The sequence below is a fragment of the Notamacropus eugenii genome, chromosome 1, assembly GCF_028372415.1.
Source record: "Notamacropus eugenii isolate mMacEug1 chromosome 1, mMacEug1.pri_v2, whole genome shotgun sequence".
NCBI lineage: Eukaryota > Metazoa > Chordata > Mammalia > Diprotodontia > Macropodidae > Notamacropus > Notamacropus eugenii.
This window is the reverse complement of record NC_092872.1, coordinates 642,436,922-642,453,363: the sequence shown is the minus strand read 5'-3', so window position 1 is coordinate 642,453,363 and position 16,442 is coordinate 642,436,922. Positions and strand designations below refer to the sequence as shown.

Below are 16,442 nucleotides of genomic sequence, written 5' to 3'. Positions count from 1 at the left end.
TGATTGAACAGATTCACAGAATGGCACAAATCATTGAAGTCCATATATTATTTCTCTTTCCTCTCCCTCCCACTATGCCTCTATTGTAAATAAGGAGTTTCTCACCAAGCATTTTCAGATCTATTTTAAAATTTTTAATCCTTTCCTCTCTCTGCTCCTAGTAACATGTTGGTAGATTGATGGAAGTGGCTAGAGCTCTGGGCCTGTAGTCAGGAAGACCAAAGTGTAAATCTGATCTCAGGTACTTGCTGTGTTGTGTGACTGGACAAATCACTTCACTTGTGCTTGCCTCGCTTCCCTTGTTTGTAAGATAATGATAGCGCTTAACCTCTCAAGGTTGTTGTGAGGATAAAACATGGTATATAAATGCTAGCCCTCATAGGCTACCACCTCTCTAGTGTTCAGAATATTTCAGTGTGTCTGTCAAAGATAGATACATTATATCCAACCTTTGAACCATGCTTGATAAACAAATTCTTACTCTCATTTTTTTATCTGTAAGCCCACTAGTTTTCTTTTATGACAGCATTATTTTGAATGTGTTAGAATTCATGAAATGTCCATTTATTTGTGACATTTTAAGTTCTTTGATGGAGTTTAGGGAGACACATTTATTCCTGATAATGAAGGAAACATATCCATGATTGAATAGGGAGAAAATGTAGCCTTATCAAGATCCCAGTCACAATCTTGTAACAGTGTATTCTCTATTAGTTTGATCCCACCATCCATTTTATGGTTGTTCCCCTCCCTCTGTCCTTAATTTGAGAGATTAGTATTTTTCTGACATTGCCTTCAAATTCTGAGGATACATGTTTTGTTTTTGAGTTGGTTTAATATGAATTTCAGTCAGTAAATAAAGACAAAAATAGTTCTTACTCTTCTAGATCATATTCAAAATGGAGACACCTAACATAACCACATACATATTTAATCTTCTTTCCCACCATAAGCTCCTTTTATGTTTTTAATAGGAAAGTGTTATTTCTTTGCCTTCCAGAGACAAGCCTTTTGCGGATTTGGCAAAGAGAAACTAAAAACTGAATCATGGATCTTAACATTCAAAATCACTTGCATAACTATCAGGTCATATGGCACTGTGAAGAATAGATACTGTGCAGGCTTACAAAAAATAGATGGGTAAAAATAGATGGTCCATGAGTAGTAGGACTTAACAGTCATCTTTAGGTAGACAGGACAAATATATGAAACACTAAAAGAATGCATATAAGAAAAAAATTATAATCTGTCAAGCTATTATGTTTCTAATAGTCGATTTTTATTTTTTACAGATATGAGAAATGAGTGTTGGACGCCGAAGGATAAAGTTGTTGGGCGTTTTGATGATGGCAAACTTTTTTATTTATTTGATTGTGGAAGTCTCCAAAAGTAGTCACCAGGAAGAACATGGAAAAGGAGAAGTTATAATGCCCAAAGGCAAGTTCTGGAAGAAACATGTGCCTGCCAAGGCCTATTGGAATAGGGAGCAAGAGAGATTAAATCATCTATACAATCCAATTTTGAGCATCCTGGCCAATACGACTGTAGAAGAAAATTTGATTTCGAATGCAAGTGTTCTTAATTCTTGTGAGCCGGACCAATTGGTAATGTCAGCAGTTAAAGATTTTGAAAACCTACCTGACAGATTTAAAGATTTTCTGCTTTATCTGAGATGTAGAAATTATTCACTACTGATAGACCAACAGGACAAGTGCAAGCAGAAGCCTTTCCTTCTGCTAGCTATTAAGTCCCTCACATCCCATTTTGATAGAAGACAAGCAATTCGAGAATCCTGGGGAAAAGAGACTAATTTTGGGAACCAAACAGTTGTAAGAGTCTTTTTATTGGGACAGACTCCCCCTGAGGATCATTTTCCTGACCTTTCAGATATGTTGAAATTTGAGAGTGAGAAGTACCAAGACATTCTTCTTTGGAACTACAGAGATACTTTCTTCAACTTGACTCTGAAAGAAGTCCTGTTTCTGAAGTGGGTGAACACTTCTTGTCCAGATGTCCAGTTTGTTTTCAAGGGGGATGATGATGTTTTTGTAAATACTCATCAGATCCTAAATTACTTGAATAGCATATCCAAGGAGAAAGCCAAAGACTTATTTATAGGTGATGTGATCAAAGATGCTGGACCTCATCGAGAGAAAAAGTTAAAGTACTATATCCCAGAAAGTGTTTATGAAGGTGCCTACCCACCTTATGCAGGAGGGGGTGGGTTTCTCTACTCTGGCAGTCTAGCCCTGAGGCTGAACAAAGTATCCGAACAGGTCCTTCTCTATCCCATTGATGACGTTTATACTGGCATGTGCCTTCAAAAACTTGGCCTCGCTCCAGAAAAACACAGAGGTTTCAGAACATTTGATATAGAAGAAAAAAACAGGAAAAATATTTGCTCTTACACAGACTTAATGTTAGTACATAGCAGAAAACCACAGGAAATGATTAGCATTTGGTCCCAGCTTCAAAATCTTCACGTAAATTGCTAAAATATATGAAAGTAAAATATGCATAAGAGAATATATCTTAAACATTTCCTAATTTTCTCCCCTTAATTTAGTTTTAATTTCTGTGCTGAATCATTGGAATTGCTTCTTCTGGAATCTTTTTAGAAGCATTTAAACTTTTCATATAGGATTTTGGAAAGTGAGAATGCATGTAGTCAGAATTCTTCATGGAAAGAATGGCATGGAGATTCAGTTCTGCCCAGTGGTCATTATGTTTGAATGCTCTTTCCTTCTCACCTTAAAAATCATGAATTCCCCAAGTTTATAACTTTAATTAGATTTATCTTTTTTTTGTTCCCAGAAGTAACAGAAGAGTTGTTAATATGATTATATTCTTCAGTACATTGGTTAATACAGATTTCCTGGGTAGAATTATGTCTGAGATGAAATAAATTTCATATTAGAGAAACTTAAATTTAGGAATAATTTCTTTATCATTTCTGTCTTTGCTGCCACCCCACCAGTATTTTCATGAGTCAATATGGCCCCCTAATTTTTCAAAATGAAGCTGGCTTGACTGACTAACAGTTTCCTCCTTAATCTTGACTTTTAGAAGTACCCATCATAATAGCAAGAGTGGGGACACAAATTTTCTTGGTTTGGGGATGGTAGGCAGTATTATTAGAATGTTATATTTTAATTTTATATCTTAGCTGGATGTAAAAAGTTGTCTCTTGCTAATTATATTTAAAAACTAGTCCCCATTCTCATTGGCAAGGGATGATTATGATATGCTAATGGGTAATTGTTATTGAATTGTTCACTACTTAAGATTGTTTGGTTTGTACTACTAAATGGTCCTATGGGCCTTGAGGGTAATTCTAGACACTTCAGGTGATAACTTGAAGGTGGAGACCATTTCATGAATGGTTTGTCTGAACTCTGGAATTCTTTTCTTGCCATATTTTCCCCATTGCTTGTATAAAAATAATTATTCTGATTAGTGACTGATTCCTGTGTCTGTATGTAGAGGTGCCTGTTTTTATTTATTGTTCAGATTGACCAAAACATTTTGTTAAATATATTTTGTGTAATATTTTATTTGTATACAGTGTTGTCCTTAAAATATTTAACTAGAGCATGATATTTTTAAAAAGTTAAGGTGTAACATGTCAAATAAAACTAAGTGTTATTTTTGAATTCAAAAAGTTGTTTTGGGTGTATACTACTAGATGTAACAAAATCCTGCCAAACTGTTGACTTACGCACATTATCCAGTATCATGTTATCTTAAAGTACAATTTTTATGCTTATTCTGTCACTGAGAATTCTTATGCATTGTAGATTATAGTTGATTATGTAAAGGAGTGGAAATAAAGTCATAGTGTATTTTTAATTCTCTCGTGTAACATTTTGTCATCTTTTAAGCTACCACATTTTAGAACTTAATATCTGTTCTTTTCCATGTACATAATATGTTACTTCTTTCCATAAAAATGGCCAGTCATCAGGAACTTTCTGAATCTTCAAGGAAGTTACACTTTTATCTATTCCAATGCTTCATGCTTAGAATCTATTTTGGAAAGTTTAAAATTAAAAATTAATGTTTGCCCATTTCTAGGTCTGTAAAGCAGCTGGGTGTGGGAGTGGAGAAAGAGGGTGTATGTGGTGTATCAGAATGGAAAGAATGTCACACTATCTGAGTTTAAATTATAACTGCCACTTAAAACCTGTGTGACTTGAGGCAATTCACTTTACTCTTTAGGCCGCAGATGTAAAAATGAAGTGGTTGACCAAGTGGTCTAAGGGCCTTTCCAGCTCTCCATCTATGATCCTCTGAGCCCACAACTGTAGATTATAGAATTGCAGTACTTTTCATTAGGTAGCATGAATTTGTCAAGCTAATACCAGGGAAATCCAGACTGGGAGTCCAACTACAAGGTTAACAAGGGACCTAAGGAAGATGGGATATTTCATCCCCTATTAACTTGTGTTTATTTGAGGCCTATTGTCTTTAGTTTAACACAAAAGTAACTTGTAGTAGAAGCAGCCTCTCAAGGTGAAATTCCTTCAGAAAAAATAGTCAAAGTTGAAAAAATAGAGAAGTTTGACTTCATTTTCAAAACTTAAAAAGCCAAGTAGAAGGTACTTGATGAGCCTAAAAAAGGACAAACTTTACTTTTAGAAAACTGAATGGGAAATCAATTGCTCCTCTTTAGTTCTTTGCCAGATTGTATATTGAATTAATGGATTAGCAAGTTTACTTGTAGAGTATTTATTCATGTCTTCATCTTTATAGTAAAATGGTTGCTTGTGACTTTGGTTTTTAGAAGGAAGTTCACAGCCAGCTTTTGCAATGGTTATGAAATACAAATGCAGTTGCTTGAGAAAGGTGTCTGATACTTATTTGCCAGCTTAACTTGTCCTGCATTTTGTCAGGCATCGGTTTCTACACTGAACATTGTTTCTTACTATTTCTCTACTCTCAGCCTCCTCATTCACTCAGTTGTCAGTGAGTCTGTTTATACCAGAAGTGTACCAATGGAGAAAAAGGAGATTAACTAGGGGAAGGTTTTTGAAAGGTAACCATTTTTGAACGGCCAGTAGTATCCCCAGTGTCACAGTTTGGAGAACATAGGAGAACAAAAAGAGCCAAACCCTTGAAAACTCAAGAAGGGCAGTATTTTTGGTAATTAAGTATTGATGCTCCCAAATATTGCCTTGCCTCCCCTAGCAAAGATCTACAGCCACAGCCCTTAGTAAATATTAACCTCTCTGTAGCCAAGAAGAACACTGGTAAGTGTAACTAAATATTAGGCTTCCAGAAAATTAGAACAGTGTGTGTGTGTGTGTGTGTGTGTGTGTGTGTGTGTGTGTGTGTGTGTGTGTGTGTGTGTGTTTATCTACAATTCTTATAGTCCTTAGCATTTCTCTTGTAGTTGAAATCCTGTCCACACGTCAAAACCCACCTCAAATGTTACCTCCTTCATTGAGGCCTTTCCTGGTCTTCGTAGCCATAAGTAAAATTTTTTTGAGTTTTTGTTTTGATTTCTTATAGTGTTTTCTTTGTGCTTTTTTGTAATTTATATCATGTTTTATTTCAAATATGACTTATTGAAACATAGGAAACATGGTGTGGTGGAAAGAAAATTGGATTTGGAGTCATATGACTTGGGCTTCATTTCTATCACTAGCTATATCATAGTCAATAAACATTAAGTTCCAGGTACTGTGCTAAGTGCTGGGGATACAAATAGGAAAAAAGAAACAATTTCTGTCCTCATGGAACTTATAATCTAAACGCAAGAGGAAATTGAAAAGTGAGGTTGTGGGAGAAACTACCAGATGCTAGGGCCTGGTGAGGAAGTCAGAGAAAGTCCCAAGGTCATGCAAGCCAGGTGAGAATAAGGAGATATGAACGGAAGTCTTTCCTTAAATAGGAGTTTGGAATGCATGACTCCATCTATCAGTTCATAGAAGTCTTCATAGTTTTCGTCTGTTTGTTGTTATTTTGTGACATAATAATATTTAATTATATTCATGTACCATAGTTTGCTTAGCCATTCTCCTATAGAACCATCCCCTTAGTTTTCTAATTTTTGTCTACTATGAAAAAAGCTACTACAAATATATATATTTTTACATATAAGATCTTTTTAGGCCTTGTAATAGTATAGCAAGAGTCAAAGAACATGCACAGTCTAGTCACTTTTAAAGTGCGATCTAAATTGCTTTCCAGAATGGCTGGACAAATTCATAGCTTTACCAACAGCTCATAAATGTGCTGTTTTCCTAGTTCAGTAAAAGGGAAGAGAAAAGCATTTATTTAGTACCTACGATGTCCCAGACCTTGTGCTAAGCACTTTGCAAATATTAACTCATGTGATGGTTATTTCAGAGCTCCAGAGGTACATTGATGGATCCAGTTTCCGGTAGTATCTCTAGTACTTGTCATTTGGCCAGTTACCTTTTAATTTATGTTTCTGTAACTATCAGTGTATTAATATTTTGAATTTTATTTTCATAGGGTCATTGATAGCTTGGATTTCTTCCAGTAGAAACTGCTTATTCATCTTTTTAAAAAAAATTTGACTTTTTAGTATTTTGAATTCTAAGTTCTCTCTCAGCAGTCCTTCACCCATGCAGAAGGCAAATGATAAAATACCCATGTGAAGTCATGCGAAGTATTTTCCTATTAGCCATATTGCAAAAAAGACCCCAAAACAACAACAACAAAAACCCCCCACCAAAAACCTCCCACAACAAAATAAAGATCAAATAAAAGTTTTAGCAAAGCATGTTGTATACTGTGCACGGCTTTCCTTGATTTTAAAATTGCAATTTTTATTAGAGCAGAGATTCTTAAATTTTTTTGTGTCATGAACACCTTTGACAATCTGATTGTTTTTAAATCCCTTAAGAGCACTAGGTTTAACCTTCCTTTAGATTTTTTATCAGTTCCTTTGATATTCTTGACCTTTTGTTCTTCAGAATGGATTTTGTTTTTTCTAATTCAATAAAATATTTTTTTTTGGTAATTTAAGTGGGATGGCATTGAGTATATAAATTAGTTTAGGTAAGATTGTCTTTTTTATTATGTTGGCCTTGCCTACACATAAACAATTAATATTTCTCCAATTATTTAAATCTGATTTTATTTGTATAAAAGTTTTTAAAAATAATTTTGTTTATATAGTTTGTAAGTTTTGGCAGGTATGCTACCAAGGTATTTTAGATTTTTTTCAGAGTTTTGTTTATGATACATAGGATATTTATGTGGATTTATTTTATATCCTGTTACATTGCTGAAATTATTAATTGTTTGAACTAACTTTTTAGTTGAGTCTTTGCCCCAGCAATACCGCTACTGGGTCTGTTTCTAAAGATGATTAGGAAAAAAGGAAAATAACCTATATGTTCTAAAATATTTATGGCAGCTCTTTTTGTGGTGGCAAAGAATTAGAAATTGTTGGGATACTTATCAATTGGGGAATGGCTTCGCAAGTTGTGGCATATGATTGTGATGGAATATTTCTGTGCTATAAGAAATAGTGAGCTCATTGACTTTAGAAAAATATGGATAAACTTGCATGAAATAAATGAGTGAAATGGGCAGAATCAAAAAAAACACTGTATACACTAATAAATTGTGTTTTAAGAATAATGTTGAGGAACTAAATCATTTTGCCTAATGTAAACACCCAAATTAACTACAAAGGACATATGGAGGAACATACTCTTTGTATCTAGAGAAAGAAGTGATAAGTAGAAGTATGTATAAAAGGTCTTTACATATGTATATACACACATATATTTGTGTTAATTGTAGCCATTTCCAGGGAGTGGGTAAAGGGAAATTTACATAATAATTTTATTATATTTAAAAGGAATAGCAAATTGTACATGATAGATTTGCAGTTTCATGTGCAATCATCCTTTTTTTATAATGTTATGTTGTGAAAATGCTTGTTTTACTCCATAAATTAAAAATAAAGTAAATAAATTTTAAAAAAGAGCACTGGGTTTCGACTTGAATTCAAATCTCCCTTCAGACATTTATTAGCTATGTGACTAGACAAATCATTTAAATTCTCTTAGCCTCAGTTTCTTCATCTGGAAAAATGAGGAAAATAAACCTATCTCCCAGGATGGTAGTGAGGATCAAATGAGGTAACATGTTTTGTGCTTTGCAAACTTTAAAGCACTGTATAAGTGCTAGTGATTATTAAATAAATGCTAAATTTCAGTTAAAAATTTTAAAAAATTGCCCCATACAAATTCAAAATTTCTTATGCGCCAAATCTTTTTAACTATCCTTCAGGGAGTCCATGGACCTCAGGTTAAGAATCTCCGAATTAGGTCATTTGTAAAAATCCAGCTCTAGAAAGGCAGTATGGCACAAAGAGAATGCCAAGCTTAATGTCTTGTCTAGCTCTAAATAAATGAGAAAAACATGATTTCCGAAGAGCCAAACTATTGCATTGCTTAAAATTCAGTGGTCTTAGTTGCTGTTTTTAAGATAAGAATTCACTCCAAAAATAAAATTGGCTTTACATGTCTCTTTCTTGTAAGACTTTGCTCAAAGAATTAGAAATTGTTGGGATACTTATTGATTGGGGAATGCCTGCGCAAGATAACTCTCAAAAGGCTGAAAGTTACAGACAACAGAGAATTTCTACACTAGTATTTCCCTACCATGTTGAAATCATGGGTCTGAACCAAAAGAATCTCCAAAACAATGAGAACAAAACACCCACTGATCCATTGTTTTGTGGTAGAAGAGGATTATAGATTTGGAAATGGAAGAGACCTCAGATGTCATCTAGTTTCATTGTTGTATTTTACAGTTGCTATGAATAGTAAGTATTTTCTATGTTCTACGCTAAGAATGCAAAGGCAAAAATAATAAGAGCTACTGTACCATCTAGTTGCCAAGTACCTCTTATGTGCTAAGCTGAGGATGCAAATACGATAGAACAATCCCTGACCTCAAGAACTTTACATTCTATTAGGTGACACAAAATGTACACATATGAGTATATACAGTATATATACAAAGTAGACACAAAGTAATCTTAGATGGGGAAAAATTTAATGGTGCTTGAAAATCTTAACTCTCTTAAGTCTTAAGTAAGGTCTTAAGAAGAGTCTTAAAAGGAAGCCAGGGACTCCAAGAGGCAGGAATGAGGAGGGAAAATGCTTTATTTGGCCTCCCAGTTTGAGTAAAAGGAAAAACCTAAGTTCAGGAATTTATAGGAAATTAGTATTCAGGAATTCAGTACCAACAAGAGCTTTATTATTATGTGATGCATCAGACAAAAAAGGCAAACACACATCTATACATCTATACTATATGATGATATTGACTGACAGGTTCATCCCCATGGATGCAAGAAATTCACCCAGGGCTAGTGGGAGGGAGACATATCTGGGAGAGAACATGCTCAAAACAGGTTCAAGTAGTGAAATTATATAGACTAAAAATGGGCTGGGTGGAGAACAGGTAATCAGTGTCACATGTGGGAAAAGGGTCATTGCTAATCAAACCTATACAAGGTAGAATTCTGGGGAATGGGGTGGGATCAATTACCAATACTAGACTTGGGTGAGGCTCAGGAAGGAGGAATTCCTTTATTACAACCAGATATTGGGAGAGGGTCTGAATTGATGGTCTGAGGTAGCTAGAGAGAAATGACTTAGAGACCCCTGCAATTGGTCCAGAATTCTATCCAGTCAGAAGCTTTGAGCATCAACTGCCTGACACATGGTTAATGGATAAGAACAGTGGAAAAGTGCAACCTTGTCTATCTTTGCTTATATGCTTTATGGGCATATTTAGCCTAAGTAACTCTGTTTTGGAGTTCTGTTATTATAACTTACATCAAACAATATAAGAATTATAATTATTGAGATCATTCCAGGCAAGGCAGGTGACCAGTTCAAAGGCACAGAGAAGGGATTTGGAGCCCTCATGTATAAGGAACAGCAGTATGCTTAGTTAATAAGCATGAGGGAAAGGGAATATAAGTAAACTGGGGAGGTAGAAAGGGGCCATGTTATAAAGATGTTTAAATGCCCCAAAGGGAGTTTATATTTGATCTTAGAGGTAATGAGGAATGACTGGAGTGCATTGGGTAAGGAAGTAGTATAGTGAGAGATGAATTTCAGAGAAATTACTTGGCATGGCACCTGTGTGGAGGATAAATTAGAGTGAGGAGACATGACATTGCCAGAAGAGATAGAAGTCAGTTACCAATAGTTCATTGAAAGGTGGTGAGGGCCTGACCTAGGATTAGATTGCTCAAAGTTGGGGATGGTTTGGAAGTAAATGACATAATCAAAGTCATGTTCCCCAGCCCCTCATTAGAATAGGTCCACCTCTCATTATAATATTCGTTCTCTCATTAATTTTTGACCAGAGTTGATTTCCAACCTCAGGAGCACGCACTCTCTAAGGGCATGTAAATATATGAGTGGATTCCATGATATGTATTTTGGTCTAAGAGAACTGGCCAAATGACCATCTTTTTATTAATAATATGCTGGTATTATCAAAAATGATTAATTACCCAGAAACTGTCTCTTAAACTTTTTATACATCATGGCTAACACAGTCACTTTCTCCCCTATGTTACATATTATTTCCATATCTCTTCCTACGTTATTGGTTAAAGTTCAGAATGTTGGTGTGGAAACCTAATTCCCACTCCCATTTTTAAAGATTAATGCCTGGAAATCTTTTAAACAGTTTTTGCAGTCATTTCCTGTGAAGATATATTACTCTTTTCCCTCATTGAACCCTCCATTATAACAAAGAACAATACCATGAAAAACTGACCCATAAAGGAACCATGTGTTACAACAAATGAAACATTTTCCCTCACAAACCCCTGCCTCTGATTAGGATTCACCTGACTGGTGTTGCTTTTCAGTATTGTCTTCATTTACATGGTTGTAGTCAGGACATTGTTGCACATTATTTCTTTGCTTTCTGAAAGAAAAAATCATCAAGGCAAGTAAATAGTATCAGCGACTTTGCTTTTATCAGAGAAGAGCTCTTACTCTTTCTCTAGAGAGTTGAAGTCTCTCCTAGAGGCCAATTTTATGATCTGTAGCAGAAAATGGACATTTACTTCCTGTATCTAGTCTGAAACATATTTCTTCTTTATCACTTTTGCCTCTTCCTTTCTTATGTTTCCTTCACCATATTTCTACGTATTATATGTGTAGATAATTTTCATAAAGGTTTTGATGGAGATGAGTTATAGCCAGCAGGTGAAGCAATGGATAGATTCAGGAAGATTAGGGCTCAATTGCAGCCCCAGATACTTACCAGCTCTGTGATTCTGAGCAAGTTCTTAACCTCTGTTATCTAACTCAGTTTCCTCTTCTGTAAAATGATGATGGCATAGCTCCTACCTCCTGGGGTGGTTGTGAGAATAAATTGAGATAATATTTATAAAGTGCTTTGCAAACCTTAAACCACAATGGTCCTTGCCCAAGCTCCACATAATGGCTGTATTTTGAGCTCTCTTGGCTTTGAGTGAATGTTGATGGGAACTATTTCTCTTTGGAGCAGCGACCTTGAGGGTCTTCCCCTCCCAGCTTGATTTTTTTATTTTTTCTAATTAAAGGGGCTATACCTTGACTCCTTAAAGAGTCCTATTCACTGAATGGGTGTTACCTCACTCTAAATACTATTTATTATTATGAGCAAGGAGGTAAATGGATAATACTTATTGGCATACACATGGTTTTCATTTTTTTTTATAACATCAGCTATATTTACCCCCTAATTATTCAATATCTTCTCATATTTCAGGTAACTTGAAAACAGATCCCTTCATCACTGAGCATGATACCTGGTGCACAGTATGGTAAGTGCCATGGTACCTGGCACTTAATGAATGTTGTTTATTGACTGACATTCAAAATTGTGTCTCTTGAATAGTGATTTCTTGGGTGTAGGTGGCTTGATCTACTGGTTTTCCCAATCTTGTCTTCTTGAATCCTTTTTCCATTTCTTCATACAATGAATAAGGTACTGAGATGTTAGAAGTTCAAAAATGGTGATTTCACTGTCACCAGTGATGCGAATGGTTTCTTTTTGTATTATTTTTCTTTCTCAGTCTCCTCTCTTTCCCCATCATTCCACCCACCCTCTTTCACATCATGAATATGGTAAAAATATTAAAAATATAGTCAAAACAGGTGCATACCTCTTCCTGTACCCTGGTCCATCATCTCTTTTCCAAGAATTAGAAGCTTGATTATCATCAATTCTCTAAGAGGTTTTATTGTTTTTGTTATTGCAGCGATTACAGTTCTCAAGTTTTTCACAAGTATTTTCCTTAACAACATTGTCATGGTATAAATTGTTCTTCTGGTTCTATTCTCTTATCCCACCATCGGTTTATTTCGAGTCTTCCCAGGCTTCCCCAAGTCTGCCCCTTTAATCATTTAATACAGTGCAATCATATTGTATTGAATGAATATAGCATAATTTTTCAGCCATTCCCCAACTAATGGGCTCCCATTTTGTTTCCAGTTTCTTCTACAACAAAAAGTGCTGCTATAAAAACTTTTTATGCATATGGTTCCTTTCCTTCTTTCTTTGATCTCTTTTTCTCCATTAGCCTAATAGAGGTATTATGGAGTGAATGATTATGCAGTTTAGTGACTTTTTAATTGCAAGTTGCTTTCCAGAATGGTTGGATCACAGTTCCACCAAATAGTGCATTATTTAGGCCAGCTGTCCCATAGCCCTTCCAGCAGTTACCATGTTTCATTTTTTTGCCATGCTGATTGAGTGTGAAGATAGTTTCTTATGGAAATAATGGTAGAGCTGTTTCTTGTTGTCCTTCCAATTTCATTTTAAAATGCTTTTAGGATGATCTGGTTTAGTTGTGTCCCTCACACCAACTTATTTTCCTTTCTACTGTGTCTTGCTATTCCTTCCTACCCTCCCCACCCCACCTTAGTATGCTCAGGGCTTAGCACAGTGCCTGGTCCGTAGTAAACACTTCATCAATGTTTGTTGACCTAGTTGATAAAGTTCATAATCTTCCACCATCCCCCTCTATGAAATTTTGCAGGTGAGTCAGTTTTCTAAGTAGATGTTGTCCTTGATTCCTTTGTATTCTACTTGGCAAGGAGATCAAGTGTTTGCTGACTAGGCTTTCTATGTTCTTTTGGCTTCATTGTGATATTTGCTTTATATTGATTATACTCCTACAGTAAATCAGCACCTATCTTTTCCTTTATCCATTTCCTATTTTTCAAGGTCAGCTGTTTGATTGACATTTTAGGTTGGAGGTACTGTAATCAAATTCAGTGCCCTTATCTTGAATCTTTGTCATCTTTTTTTGATGTTAATTTTGACATTGGCTCTAATTAATAGTTTGCACAGATTGCTTAGTCAGAAATAATTCACATTGGTAACCAGTTGTTTCCCATCAAGACATTATGTCCATTTCTAATACTGTAGTTTAGTAGTCTTCATGTGACTGTCTTCCAGAACAAAGCATCATATACCAATGAGAAGTTTCTGACTGGTCTTTTTTCATTTTTTATCCCCAATCGTACTTTCTAAGGTATGTTTTTTGTTTTGTTTTGTTTTTTGCTATTGTCCCTCACTCCCACCTTTGAATGAAGATCACCAGATAGTTATGTATATGTAGACTGTTTGGAGGATCTCACATTCTTTATAGATTATCTTGATTTCTTCATCCTCTGTGGCAGATATTGGTGCATCCATAAGCTTCTATTGTCTTCATAGTGGGTTTTTGTTCTTGTTTTGCTTGTACTTATTAGGACTCCTTGTAAGATGACCCAAGTGTCCCATTAAATGAAATTCCTTGTTGTCATTAGGCTCATGAAGAAACTATCTGCCTCTTCAAGGAGACCACAACCTATATTTCCATTTAGTTTAGTGATAATTTCATTAGTAGAGAAAATGTAGTAGCAAAATTGTTCTGTCTTTGAGTATTACATCAACTCTTGGTCCTTGGACAAAAGATCTCACGTTAAGAAAATTAGCAAGTAAGTTAATGTTTATAAACATAATTTTTCGTTCATTCATTTCTGTAGATAGTCTAGAAACTGTGTAGTTCTTCGTTTCCTCTTCCTCCTCCTCCTCCTCTTCTTCTTCTTTAAGTACAAGGGAACTACATAAGACTGAGGGCCTTTTGCATTTTTCTTTATTTTATGGGTTGACAAGGCTAAGGAATTCCTCATCTAATGACTGTTTACGATGAATGTCTCTGTTATTAGCTAGGTTGGTTCTGAAACAGCAGGCAGAATTGTCCCTACTTGACCATACCTGAATCCTTTTCCATTTGGTGGAACTTCCTAGAGATGTGCTGCCATCGATGAACAAACATTTACTAGGTACCAACTATGTGCTGGGTGTTGTGCAAAGCTGCGAAGGCAAAAGACAGCTACTACCCTCAAGCCATTTACAATCTAATGGCAGGCATAGCCTTCCATCCAATCCTCAATGAGTCATTGGACCAAGACTTTCATGTGTATATAAAGAATTTACAAATTGTGGCTAATTTTATTTTAGTGACCAATATAGCATGTATACATGCACCTAAGTAGAAATAAGGCAACAGAATGCAGTAGAACTCAAATTCAATATCACTCTGTAACCAGGTTCCTTATGCACCTTCCCTTTGGCATTCTTTTTCTTTTCTTAAATTTTACTTTATTCTGAATTTAAGAAATAAAATAAGCATTTCTATAACATAGTAGAATAGAAAACAGATAATTGTTTATGAAACTGCAAATCTATTATGTACAACTTGCTATTGCATTTAAATATATAATAAAGTTAGCATGTAACTTTCCTTGTTTTTTCCTTTGGCATTCATTTTGTCCATTACTGGGAATATACATTCTTTTGTCTCTATGCTTTTCCCACAGCTTATGGCTAGCCATTTTGCATTGGAGTTCTATTTATACTCAGAAAAAAAATCCCAGAATTCTAGAGTTTAATGAGACCTCAAAAGTCATCAAGTTCATCTCTTACCTAAATAGTTGCCTTTACCCCTCTGTAATATCCTCACTAAGTGAGTAAAGGCAAAGTGAGTAGTAGAGGAAAAGAGTCACTTCTGAACCAACAAGAAAGTCTCTTCCAACTCAAAAATCCCAGCTACGTATCTTTTATCCAGTACTGAGTAGGGAAGAGATTACTAAACTTGAAGTCTGAAGACCTGGGTTTGAGTCCCAGTGGTGGAATTTTGACCTTTAGGGGAAAGACTGGGAGTATATCAGATATGTTCTGATATATTCTTGAGATTAATTGCACTTAACAGTTTGGAAAAGGGGAGCTTTGCAGGGAGGGGAATATGATACAAATTGAGATCCAGTGGCAAAGTGGGAGCAAGACTTTCACAAAGGCTATAGAGGGCTAGAAGCTTGTGAATTATTACCAAAAGCAAAAAGATCAAAGCAAGAATAAGTTTGAATCTAACACTGTCCAGAAGATCCCAAGAGAAAATGGAGGGAGGTGCTGAGGAAAGGAAGAAAAAACAAAAAACCAGTGACAGTTTGCCTCATGCAAGGAATTAGACTGAAGGATTTTTTTATTTTGTACTTTGAGAAGTTTATACATTTGGATGCATCACTTATGCCCAAATAACTATTATATAGTACCTTTCCATAGCTTAGCTCAGTCCTTTGCACTTAACAAGAGTTTAACAAATGCTCATTCCTTCAAAACAAGTTAAACAAAATCATCTAATACCAGAATGTGACTCATGGCTCATGTAAATTTCCACTTTTAAAGTTTGTCCTTTCTTAACAGAAAGGATGGAAGCGTCAGTCATCTGTAATTGACCTTGGCCATTGTAGTTTAACTGAAAACTGTTGCCTTTTAGAATTTGCCTTTGTCTGCATTTATAGTCATTGTGTATATTGTTTTTCCTTCTGTGATAAATGCTTGTTGATTGACTGATTTGCTTTGCATCTCTGGTTTCCTTCTAGGTTCAACTTCTGTGCCATTTTCTGTGTGAAAGCTTTCTTGGTCCCGCCATCTGTCACCTCCTCCAGAATGTTCTTGTATCTGGTTTTATGCAAATCTGTATATGAACATGGTATGGTGGATAGAATGCCAGCCCTGGAGTCAGGAAGACTTAATGAGTTCGGATCTGGCGTCAGACACTTACTAGCTGTGTGACCCTGGGCAAGTCAATTAACCCTGTTGGCCTCAGTTTCCTCATCCGTAAAATGAACTAGAGAAGGAAATGACAAACCATTCCAGCATCTTTACCAAGAAACCCAAAATGTGGTCAGGAAGAGTCAGACATGACTGAAAAATGATTAAATAACCACAATAACAATGTACATGCTGTCTTCTCCTATTAGAATGAATGACCCTGGAAGACAAGGGATTCTTTCCCTCTTGTCTGTGTCCTAGTGTCTAGTACTGTTAGCAGCAAATAATGAGTACTAAATATTTGTGGATGAATAGAAATCTTCCTGTAT

General features: G+C 35.5%; 1 protein-coding gene across 1 annotated transcript in view; it reads left to right on the top strand.

The window, feature by feature from the left end:
• Positions 1-3,849, top strand: part of B3GNT2 (UDP-GlcNAc:betaGal beta-1,3-N-acetylglucosaminyltransferase 2) — a 32,531-nt gene extending 28,682 nt beyond the window's left edge. The window contains exon 2 of the mRNA XM_072635450.1: positions 1,293-3,849. Coding sequence (XP_072491551.1) covers positions 1,302-2,495 — 1,194 coding nt within the window. The 5' untranslated portion in view covers positions 1,293-1,301 and the 3' untranslated portion in view covers positions 2,496-3,849. The remainder of the gene's footprint in view (positions 1-1,292) is intronic.
• The last annotated feature ends 12,593 nt before the right edge of the window (positions 3,850-16,442 follow it).